Genomic DNA, 20980 nt, shown 5'->3' with positions numbered 1-20980 from the left:
TCTGTGTACTTTATTAAGATTTTTAAATTGTGTTGTTTTGGAGTTTGACTACTATAAACAAAATGTGCTTAAAGTACCTTATTTTTCTCAAACATTTTCTTCTTTTCTTTGAATTTTTTATGTGAATACTTTATTTTGTATCAATCAAGAATGACTTCATGGTCAGAAAGAGAAAGACAGTTACCATATGATATCACTTATGTGGAATCTAAAATATGATACAGATGAATTCATTTATGAAACAGAAACATTCACAGACATAGAAAACAAACTTATGGGGACTTCCCTGGTGGCACAGTGGATAAGAATCTGCCTGCCAATGCAGGGGACACAGGTTTGATCCCTGGTCTGGGAAGATCCCACATGCTGCGGATCAGCTAAGCCTGTGCGCCACAAATACTGAGCCTGTGCTCTAGAGCCCGCGAGCCACAACTACTGAGCCCACGTGCTGCAACTACTGAAGCCCGCGTGCCTAGAGCCCGTGCTCTGCCACAAGAAAAGCCACCGCAATGAGAAGCCTGTGCACCACAACGAAGAGCCCCCGCTGGCTGCAACTAGAGGAGGCGCGTGCACAGAAATGAAGACCCAGCACAGCCAAAAATAAATAAATTTATAAAAACCAACAAACAAAAAGAAAACAAACTTATGGTTACCAAAGGGCAAGGGGGTGGGGGAGGGATAAATTAGGAGTTTGGGATTAGCAGATACAAACAATGATATATACAAAATAGATAAACAACAAGGTCCTGCTGTATAGCACAGGGAACTATATTCAATATCCTGTAATAAACCATAATGGAAAAGGAAAAAAAAATGACTTCATGGATGTCATTGTGATTGTATAGTTTTTCCTATTTTTGAAAATTTTACATTACAAATCATAAGATCTGGGTCTGATAACTGGATTTTTTTCTATTGTCTCTTTTTTAAAAAATTATTTTTATTTTATATTGGACTATAGTTGATTTACAATGTGTTATTTTCAGATGTACAGCAAAGTGATTCACTTATACATACATATATATATATATATCCTTTTTCAAATTCTTTTCCCATTTAGGTTATTACAGAATATTGAGCAGAGTTCCCTGTGCTATATAGTAGGTCCTTGTTAGTTATCTATTTTTAATATAGTAGTGTTTATATGTCAATCCCAAACTCCCAGTTTATCCCTCCCCCCAACCCTCGACCCTTTGGTAACCATAAGTTTGTTTTCTAAGTCTGTGAGTCTGTTTCTGTTTTGTAAATAAGTTCATTTGTATCATTTTTTTTTAGATTCTGCATATAAGCAATATCATATAATATTTGTCTTTCTCTGTCTGACTTCACTTAGCATGATAATCTCTAGGTCTATCCATGTTGCTGCAAATGGCATATTTCATTCTTTTTAATGGCTGAGTAATATTCCATTGTATATATGTACTACATCTTCTTTATCCATTCATCTGTCACTGGACCTTAGGGCCTCCATGTCTTGGCTGTTGTAAACAGCGCTGCAGTGAACATTGGGGTGCATGTATCTTTTTGAATTATGGTTTTCTCTGGATATATGCCCAGGAGTGGGATTGCTGGATCATATGGCAACTCTATTTTTAGTTTTTTTTTTTAATTAATTTTTATTGGAGTATAGTTGCTTTACAATGTTATGTTAATTTCTACTGTAGGGAAAAGTGAATCAGCTATACATATACGTATATCCCCTCTTTTTTGGATTTCCTTCCCATTTAGATCACCACAGAGCACTGAGTAGAGTTCCCTGAGCTATACGGTAGGTTCTCATTAGTTATCTATTTTATACACAGTATCAATAGTGTATATACATCAATCCCAATCTCCCAGTTCATCCCACCCCCACTCTTGATATCCATGTTTGTTCTCTAAGTCTGTGTCTCTGTTTCTGCTTTGCAAATAATATCATTTATACCGTTTTTCTAGATTCCACATACATGCGTTAATATACGATATTTATTTTTCTTTCTGACTTCGCTCTGTATGACAGTCTCTAGGCACATCCACCTCTCTACAAATGACCTAGTTTTGTTCCTTTTTATGGCTATTATTCCATTGTACATATGTGCCACATCTTCTCTATCCATTCCTCTGTTGATGGACATTTAGGTTACTTCCATGTCCTGGCTATTGTAAATAGTGCTGCAATGAACATTGGGGCACCATGTGTCTTTTTTTTTTTTTTTTTTTTTTTTTGTGATACGTGGGCCTCTCACTGTTGTGGCCTCTCCCGTTGCGGAGCACAGGCTCCGGACGCGCAGGCTTAGCGGCCATGGCTCACGGGCCCAGCTGCTCCTTGGCACGTGGGATCTTCCCCGACCGGGGCACGAACCCGTGACCCCTGCATCGGCAGGCGGACTCCCAACCACTGCGCCACCAGGGAAGCCCGCTATGTGTCTTTTTGAATTATGGTTTTCTCTGGGTATATGCCCGGTAGTGGGATTGCTGGGTTATATGGTAATTCTATTCTTAGATTTTTAAGGAACCTCCATACTGTTCTCTGTAGTGGCTGCACCAAGTTACGTTCCCACCAACAGGGTGGGAGGGTTTCCTTTTCTCCACACCCTCTCCAGCATTTATTGTTTATAGACATTTTGATGATGGCCATTCTGACTGGTATGAGGTGATATCTCATTGTAGTTTTGATTTGCATTTCTCTAATAATTAGCAATGTTGAGCGTCTTTTCATGTGCTTTTTGGCCATCTGTATGTCTTCTTTGGAGAAATGTCTATTTAGGTCTTCTGTCCATTTTTTGATTGGGTTTTGTTTGTTTGTTTTCCCCTCTCTCTTAGTTTTCTGTCATCTTGGTCTCATCTCCTGATAAACCTGAATTTTGGATACTGTGTATAAAATATAGTAGAGATAATTCTAGGTTATTGATAATGTCATTTTCCTCCAAAAAGGATTAACTTTTGCTTCTTTTAGTCAGAATCAGAGATTGAGCTGATTCACTGCTTTGCCTCAGACTTTGTAAAGCTGTCCTATTCCTCCTTGATCCTTACTTCCTTTCTTATTCTCACCCCTTTTCCTGTTTTCCTACTAGGTGGTTTTGTTCTGGTTGATTTGCAAAAGCTCTCTTTGTATGTAAGAGACAGGCTCTTTGCCTATATGTGCTACAAATGTTTATCACCAGCAAATATGGTTTGTCTAACTGCTACATTTTAGGATTTTTTAAAAGGTTTTTTGTAGCCTTTCTATTGTCCTTTTAAAATGTTAATATTGCACAAATATTTATAAACTACCCACATATAATCACAATACACTTATACATCCACGTGCACAGACAAGACATTATTATATTACTCAGGTTCTTTATATCATAATTTTTGAGGGATCAAGGTTGATTTGCCAATGACTAATGGTAGTGATTTTACCCTTTCTCATGATAAAGAGTGATGTTCTTGGTCTTTTTTACCTAGAATTTGATCTTGTCAAGTGTTAAAATGTTATGATCCATGTGTTTTGGAAATGCTGGGGGTATGGTGTAGATTCTGATTTTGTCTTTGTCTCTTTAATTCAGGATTCTTCAGTTCTTTTCCCCCTCTTTTAAGTTAGAAGTAAAGAATGGATTCTATGGTTAAATAACCTGAGAGATATCATAGGAGGAGAAAGTGGGCCTGTACCTGAGTCTTAAAGTATAAATAGGATATGAATGGGTAGAAGTGTGTGGGCCTTCCCGACAAGGGAGAAGGATTAAAAAAGAAATGAGGATAGGGTAGAAAATGAAGTATGTTCAGAATGTGAAAAGAGGCTCTCGGGAGCAGGAAGTCAAGAAATAGGAAGCAAATGTGGGTTAATGAGGTAGGATCACATTCTGGAGGATCCTGAAAGCTAGGTGGAAAAGTAATTCTTTATAAATTGGCTATTCTTAATGCAAATAACCAGATGAGTACATATTTACAAAATAAGCTTTGTGTCAAAGCTCGCTGTACGGAATCATCCGTCAAGCTTGTTTGTCTTGATTCATTTTCCTTTATTCCAAGAGCTCAGAGCAGTGCACCATGATTCACATTAACTAATCTAATGCACATTCTTTGAGTTTTATTTTGTATCTGACATTCTAACCAGGTGATTTTTAGAGTGATGGTTCAGATTGGTAACCTCGCCTCAAAGAGATATTTTAAGTCTGTCATATTGTGGATCAGTTGAGAACTGCTTTCCTTCAGTTCTGTTTTTCTCCTTCCTTTTCTGCTTATGCCCACCCCCAACATCATAAATGTAAGTTTCCTTGCATATATTAAGCAGATGAGATGAAAATATGCTAAATATGGGGAGATGGCCATGTTTGCAGGCCTGGACTGTTCAGTTGTCTCTCAAGAAGCATGTAGGATGGTGGCTTATTGAGAGTTGAATGAAGCAATGAATACAGTTGCCAGTAGTATTTTCAAGTACCCACTGTGCACAGGTGATGTGGAAAGATGCGGAAGCCAGGACCTTCTATTGAATGATATCACTGAGTTTGGGATGGTCAGCTCTTCAGAAACAGCACTTTTACTCCCAAAGGGAAATTGAGAGAACTGAATGTTTTCCTTTTAGCTTTGACATAAAATTGTATGTTTTTTCTATTCCCAGGGGACTCCTTCTCACAGTTCCGGTTTGCCGAGGAGAAAGAGTGGGATAGTGAAGCTTCCTGCCCCAAACAGGTAAGGTGAAGCTCTGTCTGGAATGTGGATTGGCTCTTCTCAAGGCTGGAGACCAGCACCTTTCACATTGTTGTTGCGATGGAGACTTCACATAGAGGAGAGTCTAGTCATTCATGTACAGTTCAGCCTCAGTGACCTAAATTGCTCAGAAAGTTTTCAGGGAGCTTAAATTATACAAGCTCTTGGAGCCAGAGTTGACCTTTATACCTGGGCATCTATGTGAACTACTTATATAGCTCATATATGACTATAGTTCATATAGACTGGGTTGTAGGGCTGAAAGTTTATAGTCACGATTTTGAGTGGATTTCTTTGCCATTTGGCCTTCCTTCTTTTCCCTTTCTGTGAAAATTCATCTTAGGCTTGAGAATTAATTTATTTCTCCCACACTGTTTTTGGTGTTAGGTAAGAAAATCCTTAACTTTATAGTTTTAAATAACTCTTCTTCTATAATTAGGAGAATAAAGCTATAAAATAAGAACAAGTATCATAGAAGTCTTTCAGTGAATCCATAGCACCCACACACTTTATTTGCTTTGTATTGCTGCCATATTTTCCTCCCAAGGAGTTTTGATGATTCTCCAGGCAGGATTTCACTGAACCTTTCCGTACGAGAGACGACAGGTATTCTCACCCTTTTTAAAATGCACAGAGGATGAGTAAGTGCTGGCGTGGCATTTGCTTTCGACTCCGGGGCTGGAGCATACTATCTGATACAGTGATCAGACAGCCTGCCCACAGCTTCAGACAGGAGGCCGGGCAGCAGACCTGATGGATAAAGGGCGGGACCTTCCTCCCCATTCCGCTGTCAGCTCAGTACGCACACAGTAGGTGGCTCACACCCCCAGGTGGGCTGGCTTCACGTTCAGTTGTTTGGGACGGACATTGACTTAAAGACAGAGTGGAGGGAAGTGACTTGTAAAATGACTTCCTGTTCCTGTACAAAGAGTATGTTTTATAATATAGAAAAATTTGGGAATTAAAAATATTTGTTTTTGCTTGGGTCTGTTGGGGCATGTACCTGAGTATGGTTTAGAATTCTAGCACAAGTTGTAAACAGACGAACACAGATCATGGAGGAATTCAGTGAAAGCCAGACAACTCCCATTTCAACTCCTTTGCACCATGTTGGCTATCAGAGAACATTTTGTTACCCTGAGAGTTTCAGATAATTCTAAGGTTCTTTATTTATCAAAACACATGTTCTTTATTAGATATTTTATTAGATGTAGCTTATTGGAAGATGAATGAGACAGAGACCATGCTTGTTCATCGCCCTAGGCCCCTTACCTTAGCACAGTGGCTGACACATACTAGATGGATGGTAAATATTTACATGATAAATGAAAAAGAATGCAACATAAAATAAGTGGTATAATAAATGAATGAACATAATACTGTGGGAGAAAGCTGCTTTGGGCTGGAAGTGATTGAGAGTAGGAGCATGGGATAAAGATCATTTGAATGGGCCTTGGTGGATGAGTATGTTCTGGTAGGTTCTGTCTGGTGAACAACAGGAGAATGATGAGATCTGAAAGACCAGGCTATGCCCAGAGTTGGGAGCATAGCTGGAGTGTAGCTGGAGTGTGGATTCTCAGAAGAGGCGGCTTCCAGGGTGGGTCTGGGCCACTTAGTACCAGTGGTTTGGTCTTCTTTTTTTTTTTTCTTTGCGGTACGCAGGCCTCTCACTGTTGTGGCCTCTCCCGTTTGCGGAGCACAGGCTCCGGACGCGCAGGCTCAGCGGCCATGGCTCACGGGCCCAGCCGCTCTGTGGCATGTGGGATCTTCCCGGACCGGGACACGAACCCGTGTCCCCTGCATCGGCAGGCGGACTCTCAACCACTGCGCCACCAGGGAAGCCCTGGTCTTCATTTTTATCTAGGGGCAGTTTAGCCTGTGGGTCAGAGCATAGACTTCAGAGACGCAAACCTGAGCGTAAATACTAGTTCTCATCTGGAAAATGGAACTAATAATAAAATGTAACTCAGAGTTGTCATGAGGATTATATTAGATTATAAATAAAAGTCTTTCTGTACAGTTCCTGACACAGAGGAGACACTCAAAATTAGCTCTTATTACTACTGTTACTTATTACTGTTTAGCAAGACAATGGAAATGGCTAGACTGGACCTCCGCAATATTGGGAAGGAGGGACTGAAGAGGTCAGAGGCTGGAGGCTGGGAGAGCAGGTAGGAGGATATTACGTTGGGTGAACTGGAGGGGACGTGGGCCGACAGCATGGGCCGTGAGAGGGAAGACGGTTCACTGGCAGATGGGACTGGAGGACGTGGTAGATTGCGTCACGGGCCAGACGTGAGATGTGAGGACAAGAAAGATTCGCAGGGGCGCTAAGCTTCCCGGCACGCTGATGAGGTGAGGATTGATGGAGCGAGAGAAGGCAAGCTTGATTGTGAGCATCTTGAGTTGAGGTATTAGTAGGACGCATCCCAAACTGAATTCATCACTTCGCCACCGGCACTGTTTTGTGTCCCACATCTCTCCTCACTCGGTTCTCTTTATTTTTGCTTACTTGAGAGAGAAAAAGAAGAGAAGAATCTGTCTATCTACCTGTCTATCTATCAGTTGTTCCTCATGTGCTCCTTTGTCCCCAGCACAGCCAGTGACATGAAGCAGTGAAGAGTTTGCCAGTGGGTCCTGGCGGAGGCCCCAAAGGGCACCCTGATGGGAGAGGGCCCAGTGCTGTCCCTGTGACATGCCTTCGTGTCTCTGTGGCTCACATGCAGGGTGAGGGGAAGGTGGCCTGGCAGTCAGGGTCCCTGCTTCAGCCGTGTTGGCCCCATTACCGCAGGGGAGTTGGTCCCTTCAGTCCATGAATGGCGTTTTCAGACCTGTCCTTTGGACAGTGTGGGGACATGTGAGGAGGGAATGGGTGGGAGGAGAACTGAGGGTGAAAAAAATAGGTCCATTATTTTTTGAAAATCATCTGAAGCTTTTTTTTTTCATTCCATTTTTCAGTTGTGTTGACTAGTGACTTATTTAGTCAGTAGAGCTTCCTCGAGCAACCACTGAGCACTGGGTGGCACGCCGTGGTTCCTGAGTGCGTGGCTCTTAAGGGAACAGGCACTCAGGCCCACCCCTGAGAGCGCAGTTCTGAATGAGGCCTGATGCTCTGTACATGGAAAGCGCCCCAGCTTTCTCTAAAGTGTCACTTGATCTGGGCACTTCCACTGTAAAGTGTCCCCGTGGTCCCTGAGTACGCAAATGAATGTGCACAGTGAGTGCTGTAGCTCTCGAGGAAGGTGCAATGGTCTGATCAGAGGCTGTAAGTGGAGTTTCTAGTAGGTTTGTTCCTCACCAAATGGTGTACCTTTACACAGACACTGAGACTCGGAGTCTGATTGGCTTCCTGGACAGGGAGGAACCTTCAGGAATAGATTCTCACCACCGAGTCTGTGCGCACACTGATGGCGGAGAAGTGGGGTTGGAGGGACTTTGTTCTAACAGTCAAGGCTGGCCTCCTGCCCCCAGCCTCCGAGTCTGCAGGAGAGGGGGCGCTGGGGTGGCCAGGCTGCGTGCTCCAACTGTGAGTGACTGTCAGCGTTGGCCAGGTGGATGTGGGGATGGGGCTCTCCGGGCAGAGATGACCCACCAGTTATTTACAACATGGAGCAAAAAAGCTAATTCATGGTGGTTATTCCAATTAAATCTATTTTCAAATTCACATTTTACTATTACAAGCAATTCACTTCAGCTCCCTTTATATCTAAGGCCTTCAGCTGTAGCCCTTTAGCGGACAAACTGGTGACAAAAAAGGGGAAGTCTTCTTACACGGTGGTGTTTGATGGTAGGTTCTAGGCTCTAGGACTGCTGCAGGGAGACGAGGAGAAATCACTGTGCTGGGCTGAAGTGTCTTGAGGTCCTCATGGAGGCGGTGCCCTATCACCTGGGCCTTGGATGGTGGGTGGGAATTGGAGACGTGGGGAAAGGAGACACTCCAGCAGCTGAAGGTCCATCACTTGGGACTCAGCACATAAGCACAGCCTGGCCATTCCCTGGATCTCACAGACTTTTCATTGTTAACGATATACCTTGTAGCCGTGTCACACATGATGCAAAAGTGGGGAGGAAGTTTGGGCACTTCTAGCTGGGCCCCAGCACGTCTCAGCGGGCCTTCTCCAGAGAGCTGAGACAGCAGCATGTGAATGGTTGGCAGGCATCGTGGACGGAAAGTTCTTGCTCTTTTATAGGCTGAAAGCAGGGGGTCTATCCGGGTGACTTTGCAGACACCTTGGCAGTGGGAAGGGTGAGATTTCCAGTTTGTAATGTGGTGACTTACTCGTGGGATAAGCATTCAGGATCCCACTTTTCTAGTGGTTTGAGAGGTCTTCTCCACACTTCGAAACAAAGACTGGCCGTGCTGGTCTTGATCAAGCACTTGATGTGCTGAGTGCAGGACTGAGGCAAGGCCTGCGCATGTAGTGCATTTCCCACTCTCCTGCTCCCTAAATTCTCTGTGTTTTTAGATGTAAGTTCCTTTTTTTCCAGGGTGAGGGGCCACATCTGCTGCTGCCAACCTTGCTTACCTTAGAGCTAGCCATCTCCGGAAGCTTTCAGAAGGGCAGTTGAAAAGCTGTATTGCTTCTTTTGACCCCTGTGTACTGCTGTTGTGAGGCTCAGGGGTTTGAGTGGGTCTGCATTTAGTGTTGGCGCTCTACTTGAGAGCACCAGGAATGACTCCCCACCTCCAGTCGTTATAAACCCATCTACCCAAGGCATCCTTACAGTGGAAGAGAGATTAGACTCCATGACCCCTGGGTGTTGTTCTCTAACTTGAAATCAGTGATTGCAGCGTAAGTCATGGTTCTACCTGGGTCTGTGATAGTCCTTGGTAGACAAGGTGGTCCGTGGTGGCTGCCTCTAATGTGGCAGCCACCTTTTAGTTTTTCCTTCTCTTGGGTGGCCGGGGCACCTAGAAACAGCCGTTAGGGGTCATGCGATAGCCTGGAACGTTTTCTCAGACATGGTCAATTTGTGAGGGCGTTGCCTGGATGGGATTTTGCGTCTGTGCACGGGAAGGGAGTTCAAGGGACTTATAGTGTTGGCCTCACACAAAGTGCTACCAGCTGGAGGGTAAGTTTCCATCCTCTGCTTTCTGGTTGGAAGAGAGAGAAGCGTATGCCTCATGGGCTTCTTTGGCTGTGACTGTCCTCCCCATCTGACTGCTGAGACAGCTCTTCCCTGCTCTCCTGAAGGCCAGCCATCTGAATCTGGGGGGAGATGTCCAGTTAGATTTCATTAAGTACTTTGAATTTTTTTCAGTAATTCCAAGAGCATCCGCAGGTTCCAGGTTTCCGTGCAGCCTTGATGTGAGGTGATCACCACCCTGCTGCTGCTCTGGCAGCCTGAGCTGTGGCTCAGGAAGGTGCTTTTGGTTTTGCTTATCTTAATGCAGAGATGGTAGAAATTAGAACCATCTCAAGTGTGATTTATGATCTGATTACTCCCAGCTAAAAGTAATAGATGATTTATTTACAGTTACTACCTATCGTCTTGTGCTCTTTTATTTCTGAAAGGTCATATGTAATCATCTTTTTTTTTTTTTTTTTTGCCGTACGCGGGCCTCTCACTGCTGTGGCCTCTCCCGTTGTGGAGCACAGGCTCCAGACGCGCAGGCTCAGCGGCCACGGCTCACGGGCCCAGCCGCCCCGTGTCATGCGGAACCCTCCCGGACCGGGGCACGAACCCGTGTCCCCTGCATCGGCAGGCGGACTCTCAACCACTGCGCCACCAGGGAAGCCCCATACGTAATCATCTTGATCAATAATCTATCTTTTTTTTTTATATATAGAATTCAGCATTTTATGTGGACTGTGAGTCATTGGTTCGAGCCCTTCAAGAACTGCCTCTCTCACTCCGACTCAATGTTGCTGCTGAATTGGTCCAGGTAAAAACCCTGACAGCATCCTGAGGCTGGTATGAATTAGGGCAGGAGAAGAAGAAGAATGAAAAATATCCCCCTGCAGGATGGTTCAGACTCAGCTTTTCCTTTCATAAAGCTGAGCGTTTTGTATCAGGTAGAATTTCATAAAGTTTTGAGGGAGAATGAAATACTTTTTAAAGGTTTTTTTTTTTTCATTTTATATTTGAAACATTTTAAAGGATCAAATGTAATAGAATTGAATGAAATTTAAAAGTATAGAGTCTGCTTTGTATTGTACTCAAAATGTTTATGTGCCAGGCTTTGTGTTAGGCACTAAGGTTACCGTGGTGAACAGACAGGCATGGTTCCTGCCCTCATGGAGCTTAATCTATTGGGAAAGACGGGTATTGATCAAGTTATCGAATTATACGTCCTGTGAAGGGGAAGGACAGTATGCTGTGAGAATATGTAATAGTGAACCTGATCGACTTTGGTGTGATTAGGAATGGCTTTCCTGAAGAAGGGACAGATAAGCCGAGATCCAAAGTATAAGAACATTTGAGTTGGGACTGAAAGAAGAGTGACCCCATCAGATCTGCATTAACAACTGTGCTAATAACAGTAAAAAAGAACATTCTGGCTGCAGAATGGAGAGAGGACTCTATTGGGGTGTCTGTGTTTAGGGTAAATCTGCGCATGCACACCCATGCAAGAGTAGAGTGGATGAGGGGAGGCAAATTAGGAGGCCACTGCACGGTTCAGGTGAGTAATACTGTAGCTTGGACCAGGCTAATGATGGTAGAGATGGCAGGGAACTGGACTTTACCAAGAGGTGTATTACAAAAGTAAAATGAACAGGACTTGGTGACATACTGGAAATGGAGAGGAAGCAGGGAAAGAATTTTCTAGGTTTTCCAGCCTGTGCAACTCAGTGGTAGCTAGTATTAGGACGGGTGAGGCTTGGACATTATGGGTTTGTGTCTCTGAGATGTCAGAGTGAAAGTATTGGTCAGTTGGATATAGAAATTTATAGTTCAGAATCAAGGGTTGGAAATATAAATTTGGGAGATATCAGTTGTAAGGTAGCTGAGAGAGGAGCCATTGAATCGGCTAAGAGAGGAGGGGCCCAAGGGCTATACCAGAAGGAACTTTGAAATTGAATTGTGGCTAGATTGGATTTTGTTAAAAAGTGAAACCCTAGGCAGTACTAGTTGTCAATAGAATCCCAGCAACTAAGATGATCAGTTTTGTTCTGCAGTTGAATGTGGTGCTAAGCCTGAGCATAGGCAGGTATGCTCAGTGGGTGTCCGCCCAGTTGTCTCTGTGGCACTTACGTCAAGTTTAGGGCAGCAAGTAGAATTCAGGGCTGGAGGATACTTAGGGGCAGAGAAGTAGAGAGGATAGCATTTGCCTCTGATGGGGAATCACCCTGGGACTTCTTTAGGAGTGTTTGGGGGTATTGGGGCTTGTCTTAGTGATGGGGTGAGCACCCCTCTTCCTCTGGCTGTCCAGAGATGGTCAAAGTCCTGACATACTTGGTTTGATCCCACACAATGAGGAGTGGTTAACAGAACACATCAGGGAAACACTGAGATGAAGGTGATGGGGGCCCCAGGATTGAGGAGAGAAACGGGAAGTGTTGTGAGCATTTGAAAGTGAAGGATGATGTTGTCAGAGGCAGGCCTCAGAGGAAAGATATAAAATAATTGTACTTTTGTAAATAGTAACTTTTAACTATCTAGCCAGGTTTTCCCACTCCTCTCATGAGGTAGAGCGGTTATTCTCAACTGTGTTTGCATGTTAGACTCACCCGGGGAGTTAACAAACAAACAAAGACAATGCCAGCCAGCCAGTGCAGACCAGCTGAATGATTCCAGGATTAGAACAGGGGACCACATCCCATCTTCGCCCTGCACACTGACAGTGCTGGATGAATATTGGAGTTCCTGTGTAAAGCCATGCGGTCTTAAAAGCCCTGAGGAGCTATTAGCAAACTGGATCTGCTCAGGGTGCTTAAATGTACAAATAAGGGGACAACACCTCCAACAGCAGCTGACCCTCCTTCTGAACCTACCCACTGATGCCAGCCTGGTCACTACAGGCCTCCCTCCAGAACCGTGGTTCTCAGCCTTCCTCTACATTACAGTCACCTGGGGGGAGGGTTTAACTTTATTAAATTATAACGTATAGAGAAGTGCGTGCGTAAGTCTTTACACATGCAGATCAAGGATCAGAACGCCGCCTCCCCCCACCCCCCGAGGCAATACTTCCCTAAGACCACTATCCTGACTTCTCAGACTCAAGATTAGTTTTGCCTGTTGGGGGCGTTTTTACAAATGTAATCAAATGGAATGTTTTCTTCCCTGTCTGGCAATTTTTACTCAAATAACGTTACTAAGGGTCATCCTTTTCTCGGTGCGTTTGCTCCTTCATCTGCTGTGTTTGTGCATCTTACTACAGCGAACGGACCCGACTTGCTAATTACTTCTCCGTGACTTCTTACAAACGTTTGCCTCGTCGCAGGCTTAAGTATACATTCACATAGACCTCCAGGACTGTCCTTTCTCAGGCTGGTGACAGGAGTGCACAGCCCTTTTGATTTCAGCTCTGAGCAGGTTGGCACATGGCTGAGGTGGGCACGGTAGGGAGGTCTCCCACACTTACCCCTGCAGCAGTAAGAGGGGTGCTGGCAGGACCTGGATGGAGACACTTTGTGACCTTCCCGTCTGAATTGAGTTTCCTACTCCACAAAGTCTGATGGCTTCCTTTGCTTTAATTTCTGCTTGAGCAAATACGGCAGGACTCACATTAACTCAGATACTGCGCTTCTCTTTCAGACTGCCCTTCCTTTAGAGCTTCCTCAGGTGAAACCAAAGAGAAATAACGATGGCAAGGGACTAGGGATGCAGTTAAAGGGGCCCTTGGGGCCTGGAGGAAAGGGGTCCATCTCTGAGCTGAGATCTGCTGCCGCTGGCTGCCCCATGTACCTGGGTAAAGACAGCCTAGGACCGGGCCCTTCCAAGGGTTCTCAGAACCCCGCTTCCCCACTGCAGTCGGCAGCAGACGATTTGGAAGAAGAACTAGATCTGCTGCTTAATTTAGATGCGTCTGTAAAAGAGAGAGGTGACATCTTAGCAGACCAGACAGCTCAGGACCTGGAATCTGAGAAAGATGAGGAGGTGGCCCAAGAAGAAACAGGTATGGTTTTCCTTTTATTCCCCATCCATCTTCTCGATTCTGGTGTTTTTCTGAGAATTAGCTTCACCTCTGTCACATCCCTACACATCTTCATCAGTGTCTGACATCGATCTGGCCTTGTCCACTGACATCTATTTCTGTGCTCACGTCTCTGCTTCCCCCTGAGCTGACCTTTCTGACAACATTGCTCTCACTCGATATACTGAGCTTCCAAAGCTGCTACCTGCCTGATTGCAATCTTAAACCCGGGGCTGCAAATTGAACTCGTGCTGTAAAAGGCATTTCGATACCCGTGGCCTCAGCTGTGCAGCAGCAGACCTTTTAATCGACTGTCTGAACAGGCCTGTTGATCAGTTCTTTGTGCTTCTTGCTTTGCTATTTCAATCTTGGTTGTTTTTTTTTTTTTTTTTTACAAAAGAAGACTTCCTCATTTGTGCATGTTCTGTTAGATGGCGGGCCATCTGACAGGGAGAGGCCTAGTGACTGCCCCGTCCATACACTGCATTCAGGACCCTTTAATGGCTTTCGTTTCCAGGAAACTAAGCTGTTAGTCTTTTAAAAAAAAAAACTAGTGAACTGTGAAATTCATCATCCAAATAAATAGAAGAGCAAATCTCTACTCCATTTATGAATTCGTTTAGGTATTACTGGATCTTCTTAGGGAGCAGGAAAATAATAGAACGTTTCCCCTTATCGTGAGCAAAGTCAGAATTTGGCCGATTTCCAGCATGGATCAAACCCCAGGGAAGCGTTAACCCTCGGTTCTGGCACTAACGTGAAGTTGTTAACGTTGCTTTTATTTTTTTAGATCCTGCAAAACCGTCTGCGTTGGAAGGAAAGAACGTGGCATCTGAGCAACCGAGTATATCCAGAAATGTTACTGAGGAAGAGCTTGAAGATTGGTTGGACAGCATGATTTCCTAAACTCGATGAAAGAAAGAAAAAAAAAAAAAGAGAGAGAGAAAGAAAATGAAAAGTGCCTGAAGCCAACTTTGGTTGCCTTGTAAGGGAAGGCGGGCCCAAGGCTGTCCTTCCAGAACAGCTGGTTTACAAGCACAGCCCGAGCCCGTGTGGCCATCACGCTTAGCAGTAGACGCCTACCTCCCCCATGTTCCACAAATCCGAAATGAGACAGTAAGAGGCTCGCTGCACTTGTTCTCTGGCTTGGTCATTGAATAGATTTCTTAAGGGCAGGAGATGTTACGGCCCTTGTGTCCAGTTTCTTCCTCTCAATTTTTACAGCATAGCAGGTGCTGCTGATAAAGAGAGCTAAGCAACCAGGCATGCATTTGGCCAGAATAAACAAACGCTGGTTTGTGGTTTTTTTTCTTCCTTTCTTTCTTGTGCGGGGAGCCGTGGGCTGTTTGTTAGTCTCCTGTCCCTTTTCCCAGCACCACAGGGTGGTTGTAAATCATCCAGAAAGGGTGCGTTACAAGAGGCCAAACCATGAATTGGTGATTATGACTTTATTGCAGTGGGCGCTTCATTTTATTTAAGGAGATTCACCTAAACAGAGCAGCTCCACTACTTACAAGGGAGACCATAAAGCGTTACTCTATTTGGCATAAGATTGAGATTTTTTTCTGAGTTTTCAGTACAGTACATTTTTTCTCTAATAACAGCAGTTGACAAGCTGTTACTGAAAAAAAAAATCATATGAATAACCTTTGAGTGCAGTTTCATAAAGTAAGACAGAAGATCCACACAACTAATTAATGGAACTGTCCGTCTCGAACATAAATGTAAAAAACTTGCATAGCTATATCTAAAGAGGTTTTGTAAGGCACTTACTCGATATTTCAGTGTCGACAAAGTGGCGGTTTGTTTGTTTGTTTCTATTATTTCTTTAACTGCTTAAAGCTTTTCAAGCTGATTCTGGATACATTCACTAGCAAGTACCATGGGAAAAATTAGACTGCAGTTTTAAAATGATTTTTTTGTAGCTCAGACCATGAGTCACTAGTGGAGTACCATCATGTGGAATTCAAGTGTTTAAAATTCCAGGTGTTATGCATCCCAAACTTCCTGCTTCTCTAGCCCTTCCCTCAGTGGTGCCATCCCAACGAACTAGTTAGAACTGAGAAACCTGAAGGCTTTCAACTAGAGCTTCCTTGAAGCTGTGCCATACTCTTTTTTTCTTTCAACACTTTTGACAGGTTATCTCGCACAGTGTACGTCCATTAGATACAAAAAGCCAAATCAATTCCAAAATATCACAGATGTGTAACAAACACTTCCTTGTAAGGGAGGCATTTAGGAAATGTCACTTTTCAAATGTGTTGCAGAACTGTTAAGAGAAGGATTTTATTGACTGTCCAGAATGGTGGAGGCTTCTTTCATTCCCATTTATCCAAGCTGATCTTCGTACTGTTTCCGGAAGCAGTCACCAGCAGGGAAGAAATCCCAACACCTTTCTTGGTACATCTTCCAGACATAAGATTCCTGAAATAACGGGAACAAAGGAGACTTCTTTATAAACCACAGTAAGCTGGAACCCAATTTATTTTCCCTCTATATGTCTCCCTTTGGGAATACTGATGTGGATAAATACGAGGCCCAACTGGTACATTCTTTCTTGCACTGTTCCCAGCTCAGGCTGTTTTGGGAGCAAGAAGTTTCTCCCTTCTTTTCTCCCTTCCTCTGACCACCCCCCTACCAAAACAAACAAAAACCCCACAGTGAAACCAACTCGATGATCGCCACTAAAAATACTTAAAGATTTAGCAGAGGGTTGACTCCATGCCATTTGTAACTGGTAGAAGGCAGAATATACGAATCCAATGATGTTTGAGTATTTGGTAAGCTACCTTTTCCTCCCCTATTCTCTATCTTTACACTTCTTTTTCATACTTAGTCACAGAATCCCTCTGACACATACTTTCACGCACCCTGTCACACCCACACCTCCGCATCCCTGTGTCACCCACACAGGAGGTCGTTATCTTTCTCAGGCTGTCGTCTCACCATTTTACTCCGACTCTCCTGCTCTTTGTTGGAGCCACCCACTCAGCTTTGCATTGTCTTTTTCTCTGTAACGTTCTCCCCACCTCCAGCTATTCTGCCCTGAAGCAGCAACTATGAGGATTTAGAAAATGTCAGTGTTTGCTGGGAAGGATAACCAAGGGGGCCTTTTGGAATAGATGGGAGCTGCCTTAGAATTTTGGCTTCTTAAGTCCCAAAGAGATGGTGGAACAATGCAGGAAGCAGTGGGAAAACGCACAGAAGAGACAAATGGGGGTCACCTCTCTATTTCAGATATCCTGTGCTCTACTGAGGCTTGACGTAGAAAGGGGAAGCTCTATCTTAAGGTGTTTCTCACCTGACCTGTGTGCTCTGTTTCATCTTTATTAATCAAATACATCAGGAAGAACCTGGAATGAGGAACAAAGGTTTAACAACTGAGAAAAAGACAGTATTAGATTCTTTGGTTAGAAAACCAAAGTCAAGTGAGCTGGAGAGAGGATTAAATTGTTCAGCATCATGCTGACTCCTATACCTTTCAGAATAGGGGAAACGTGGCATGACAACATATGCCATCATCTTCTAATAATAATATACATTTATCTCAAAATTAGCCTTTTTGTGAGGAGAGGTCCTTAAACCTTGAGCTAAGATCACTTGTGAGGAAGAATTTTGGCTACCATTTTATTGTTTTTTTAAAAAGTCCTAAGGTAAACAACAAAATGGTAACCAAAACTCTTACCACATAATTCTTAGTAGGCCAATTTATCATCTTATAAGAATATAGAATTGAAATTTTGTGTGTCTCAAAGATACGTTATGGAAAAGTAAAAATATTTACTCTCACTCAGTTGCCCTGGAATTCAGCAGCACGCAGGTGACGGGCCGCCTTGACAAGAGCAAATATGAATTGGTTGAGAGGAAGGCCTGACTGGAGGGGGGTTCAAAGGAGAGTAGGACGAGAGAGATTGGAGACCCTGAACATGCACACTTTTCCAGTTTTGCTGGAAGGGAAGGAAGAAGCAGGGCAACAGCTGGAAGGAAAAGTGGGGTCACAGCCTTTTTTCTTTGTTTAGGATTAAATATTATATGGTGATAGGAAAAATTCAGCAGAGAGGAAAATTGCTGGAGTTAATGTGACCTTGATTGAGAAGGGATGGGATCTAATTCCAGGTTGAGGGGCTGACATTTGCTTGGAGCAGAAACAGTCTGCAGTGCACATCTACCAATCAGAACAGGGGAGGGGCAGGGCATATGGACAAAGACATGGGCTCATGGGGACTCCTGCAAGTTCTTTCCTAATTGCCTCTACTTTCCGGAGACCAAGGAGGAAAAGGCATTGGCAGAGCGTGAACTACATGACGTAACTGTATTTTACTCACTGTTCCCCATCACCTTTGCTGACCAAGGATACTCACAAGTAGTTGGCTAAGTTGTGCTCTTGTAAGGTGTGTGTTTCAAAACCATGAGGGGTCGTGTCAAAGTAGTCATTGCCGATCCCACAGATGAAACATTTAGTCTAAGAAGAATAACAGGGAGAAAAGGCATGAGTAGGCGTGACATTACAGGCAGGTAGCAAAAGGGTGAGGATCTCTGCTTGAATTGAGAGACACTAAAATATTTCTCTCTTTCATGCTTTAGGCTGTTTGTTAGTCGTCTTCTCCAGAGTGTCACATACCTAGCTTCTACCTAGTGGAGGGTACTTGCTCCTTCCTAAGCCTGGGGCATGGCGGAGGCAGCAGGTGGGGGTGGTGGTAGGGTACAGAGCACAGAGGGTAGAGCAGAAGAAATGCCCAGAGCTGGTAGATGGGCCCGGAGAAGAGGACAGGCTTGGAAAACAATCATGGTTGGTAATTTTGCCTAGGGCTGGCCTTACATAAGAGTAGAACCTACTGTTTAAAAAATCCATGTGCTGTGAGATAACGGAAATCAAGTTGGGATTTAGTAGAATGGTACCTCCATATCCTCTCGTACTTGTTCCTGCTGGTCTCTCAGCTCCCCAAAAGCATCAATAATAAGACCTGGAATTTTAAATACAAAGACAAACAAAACACTTCAAATAACCTGTTTAGGCAGGGCAGAGGAATGACAGATGAATGGCAGAGGCTATTATGTTTTGTTTAAAAAAATGTGGAATATTACTCAGCCATAAAAAGAAACGAAATTGAGTTATTTGTAGTGAGGTGGATGGACCTAGAGTCTGTCATACAGAGTGAAGTAAGTCAGAAAGAGAAAGACAAATACCGTATGCTAACACATATATATGGAATTTAAGAAAAAAAAAATGTCATGAAGAACCTAGGGGTAAGACAGGAATAAAGACACAGACCTACTAGAGAATGGACTTGAGGATATGGGGAGGGGGAAGGGTGAGCTGTGACAAAGCGAGAGAGAGGCATGGACATATATACACTACCAAATATAAAATAGATAGCTAGTGGGAAGCAGCCGCATAGCACAGGGAGATCAGCTCGGTGCTTTGTGACCACCTAGAGGGGTGGGATAGGGAGGGTGGGAGGGAGGGAGACGCAAGACACATGGGAACATATGTATATGTATAACTGATTCACTTTGTTATAAAGCAGAAACTGACACACCATTGTAAAGCAATTATACTCCAATAAAGATGTTAAAAAATGAATTATAAAGCTGAATGATACAATTAAATCAAAATTAGGAAAAACACTTGTGTTTTCAAATGCTGAGTCCTGGCTAATGATTTCTCATGGTTCCTCTTACAACACCTCTCAGCAGTATTTGACGCTAACTATTCACTCCTCCTGGACTCTCTTTCTTGTCCTTCCTTCCTTGTCCTACTATTTTGCTTGGCTGTTCCCTTTCTGTCTTCCTTATCGGCTCTTCCTCTTCTAGTCCCTGAGGCACTGATATGTATCAGTCAGTCAGGGCTCCTCCTCAATTTCTTTGCTTTTCCTTCTGGGAAGTCTCTACGCCTACATCTTTGACCACCACCACCAATGGATCCCATTTCTTTTATTTTTGTATTCATTAATATTTGTCTTGTGTGTCCTAATTGAATGTAATATTTCTATCCTCTTCCATTCCTGACTTGTCTCTTGAAAGACCCATTACAGTTAACTGCTTATTAGCCCTCAACGCCTGCACGAGGTCTCATAGTACCTCAACTCGGCATGACTCAAACTAAATTCGTCACCCTCTTTCTCTAATTCCTGACAAGCTACTGACCAAAATACCACTACCTCTCCCCGCAAGGAAGGAAAACACATGTCACACTCTCACAGATCCTCCTCCTGCTGCTTCCCACCCCATTGCGTGGGAGGAAAATGATCAGGGCAGGAATCATGAGGATGTGGGGCAACACTAGCCAATGGAGGTATTTAGGAAGCGCAATGAGACAGAAATGATCAACTCAGAGTGGGTAATGAAGGAGTGGGCGAGGGGAGTCCTCTGTAAGGATGCTCAAGTTTCCTGTATCAGTGCCTGGGTGTATGTTTGCCTTTATATACAGTAGACGTTCAAGAGATGTCTGTTGGGGCTTCCCTGGTGGCGCGGTGGTTGAGAGTCCGCCTGCCGATGCAGGGGACGCGGGTTCGTGCCCCGGTCCGGGAAGATCCCACATGCCGCAAAGTGGCTGGGCCCGTGGGCCACGGCCACTGGGCCTGCGCGTCCGGAGCCTGTGCTCCGCAGCGGGAGAGGCCACAGCGCTGAGAGGCCCGCGTACCGCAAAAAAAAAAAAAAAAAAAAAATGTCTGTTGAATTAACAGGTAAGCGAATGCATAAACCTCTTTACATAAAACAGTTAAGTCAGGTTCAGAAAGGCAAAGAGAATCAAATTGACTGAGCCCCATGCAGACGACATAACTGGCAAGCATACCTTGGATGATGGCCAGCAGGATGACAATGACAAAGAAGAAGAATGTAATGTCAAAGACGATGCGGTACATTTCGTACGGGTCCCCAGCGGGGTCTTCAATTTCATCGCCAATGCCACCTCCAGCTCTCACTCCCACATACATGTGGAACAGGTAACACTAGAGAAGAAAAATGATGGCGGTTCAGGTAAAAGGCGCAGAGTTTTGTTTGTTTTTACAGAGATGGTCAGATCATTCATGTAATAAGATCAAAACATGACAGCCCTGAGGCAGGAGAAGGGTACTCTTCACAATAACACATTCATGCTGCTAACTCTGTCCTCTCCACCCTCTGGTTAGGTTGCTGTCTATAAAGATGGAAAGATTGCTGTTCCACGTAGCCTTTAAAAGGTGTTTTTTGCTCTTTTCTTAAAAACAGTTTTGAACTCTTTGACAC

At 44.0% G+C, this 20980-nt stretch overlaps 2 protein-coding genes across 2 annotated transcripts in view; one reads left to right on the top strand and one right to left on the bottom strand.

Annotated features, from left to right (window-relative positions):
- Positions 1-19217, top strand: part of AVEN (apoptosis and caspase activation inhibitor) — a 194966-nt gene extending 175749 nt beyond the window's left edge. Inside the window, exons 3-6 of the mRNA XM_022587552.3 lie at positions 4583-4653; positions 10463-10558; positions 13372-13732; positions 14541-19217. Coding sequence (XP_022443260.1) covers positions 4583-4653; positions 10463-10558; positions 13372-13732; positions 14541-14656 — 644 coding nt within the window. The 3' untranslated portion in view covers positions 14657-19217. The remainder of the gene's footprint in view (positions 1-4582; positions 4654-10462; positions 10559-13371; positions 13733-14540) is intronic.
- The window catches only part of RYR3 (ryanodine receptor 3), a 373779-nt gene continuing 367933 nt past the window's right edge, over positions 15135-20980 (bottom strand). Inside the window, exons 102-106 of the mRNA XM_089906254.1 lie at positions 20547-20703; positions 18650-18714; positions 18112-18212; positions 17052-17103; positions 15135-16174 (exon numbers count right to left, since the gene is read on the bottom strand). Coding sequence (XP_089762380.1) covers positions 16079-16174; positions 17052-17103; positions 18112-18212; positions 18650-18714; positions 20547-20703 — 471 coding nt within the window. The 3' untranslated portion in view covers positions 15135-16078. The remainder of the gene's footprint in view (positions 16175-17051; positions 17104-18111; positions 18213-18649; positions 18715-20546; positions 20704-20980) is intronic.

Source organism: Delphinapterus leucas, chromosome 2 (genome assembly GCF_059928025.1).
Source record: "Delphinapterus leucas isolate spDelLeu-1000000601 "Yukka" chromosome 2, BTC_Dleu_Yukka2, whole genome shotgun sequence".
Lineage (NCBI taxonomy): Eukaryota > Metazoa > Chordata > Mammalia > Artiodactyla > Monodontidae > Delphinapterus > Delphinapterus leucas.
This window is presented reverse-complemented; position numbering and strand designations above follow the sequence as displayed.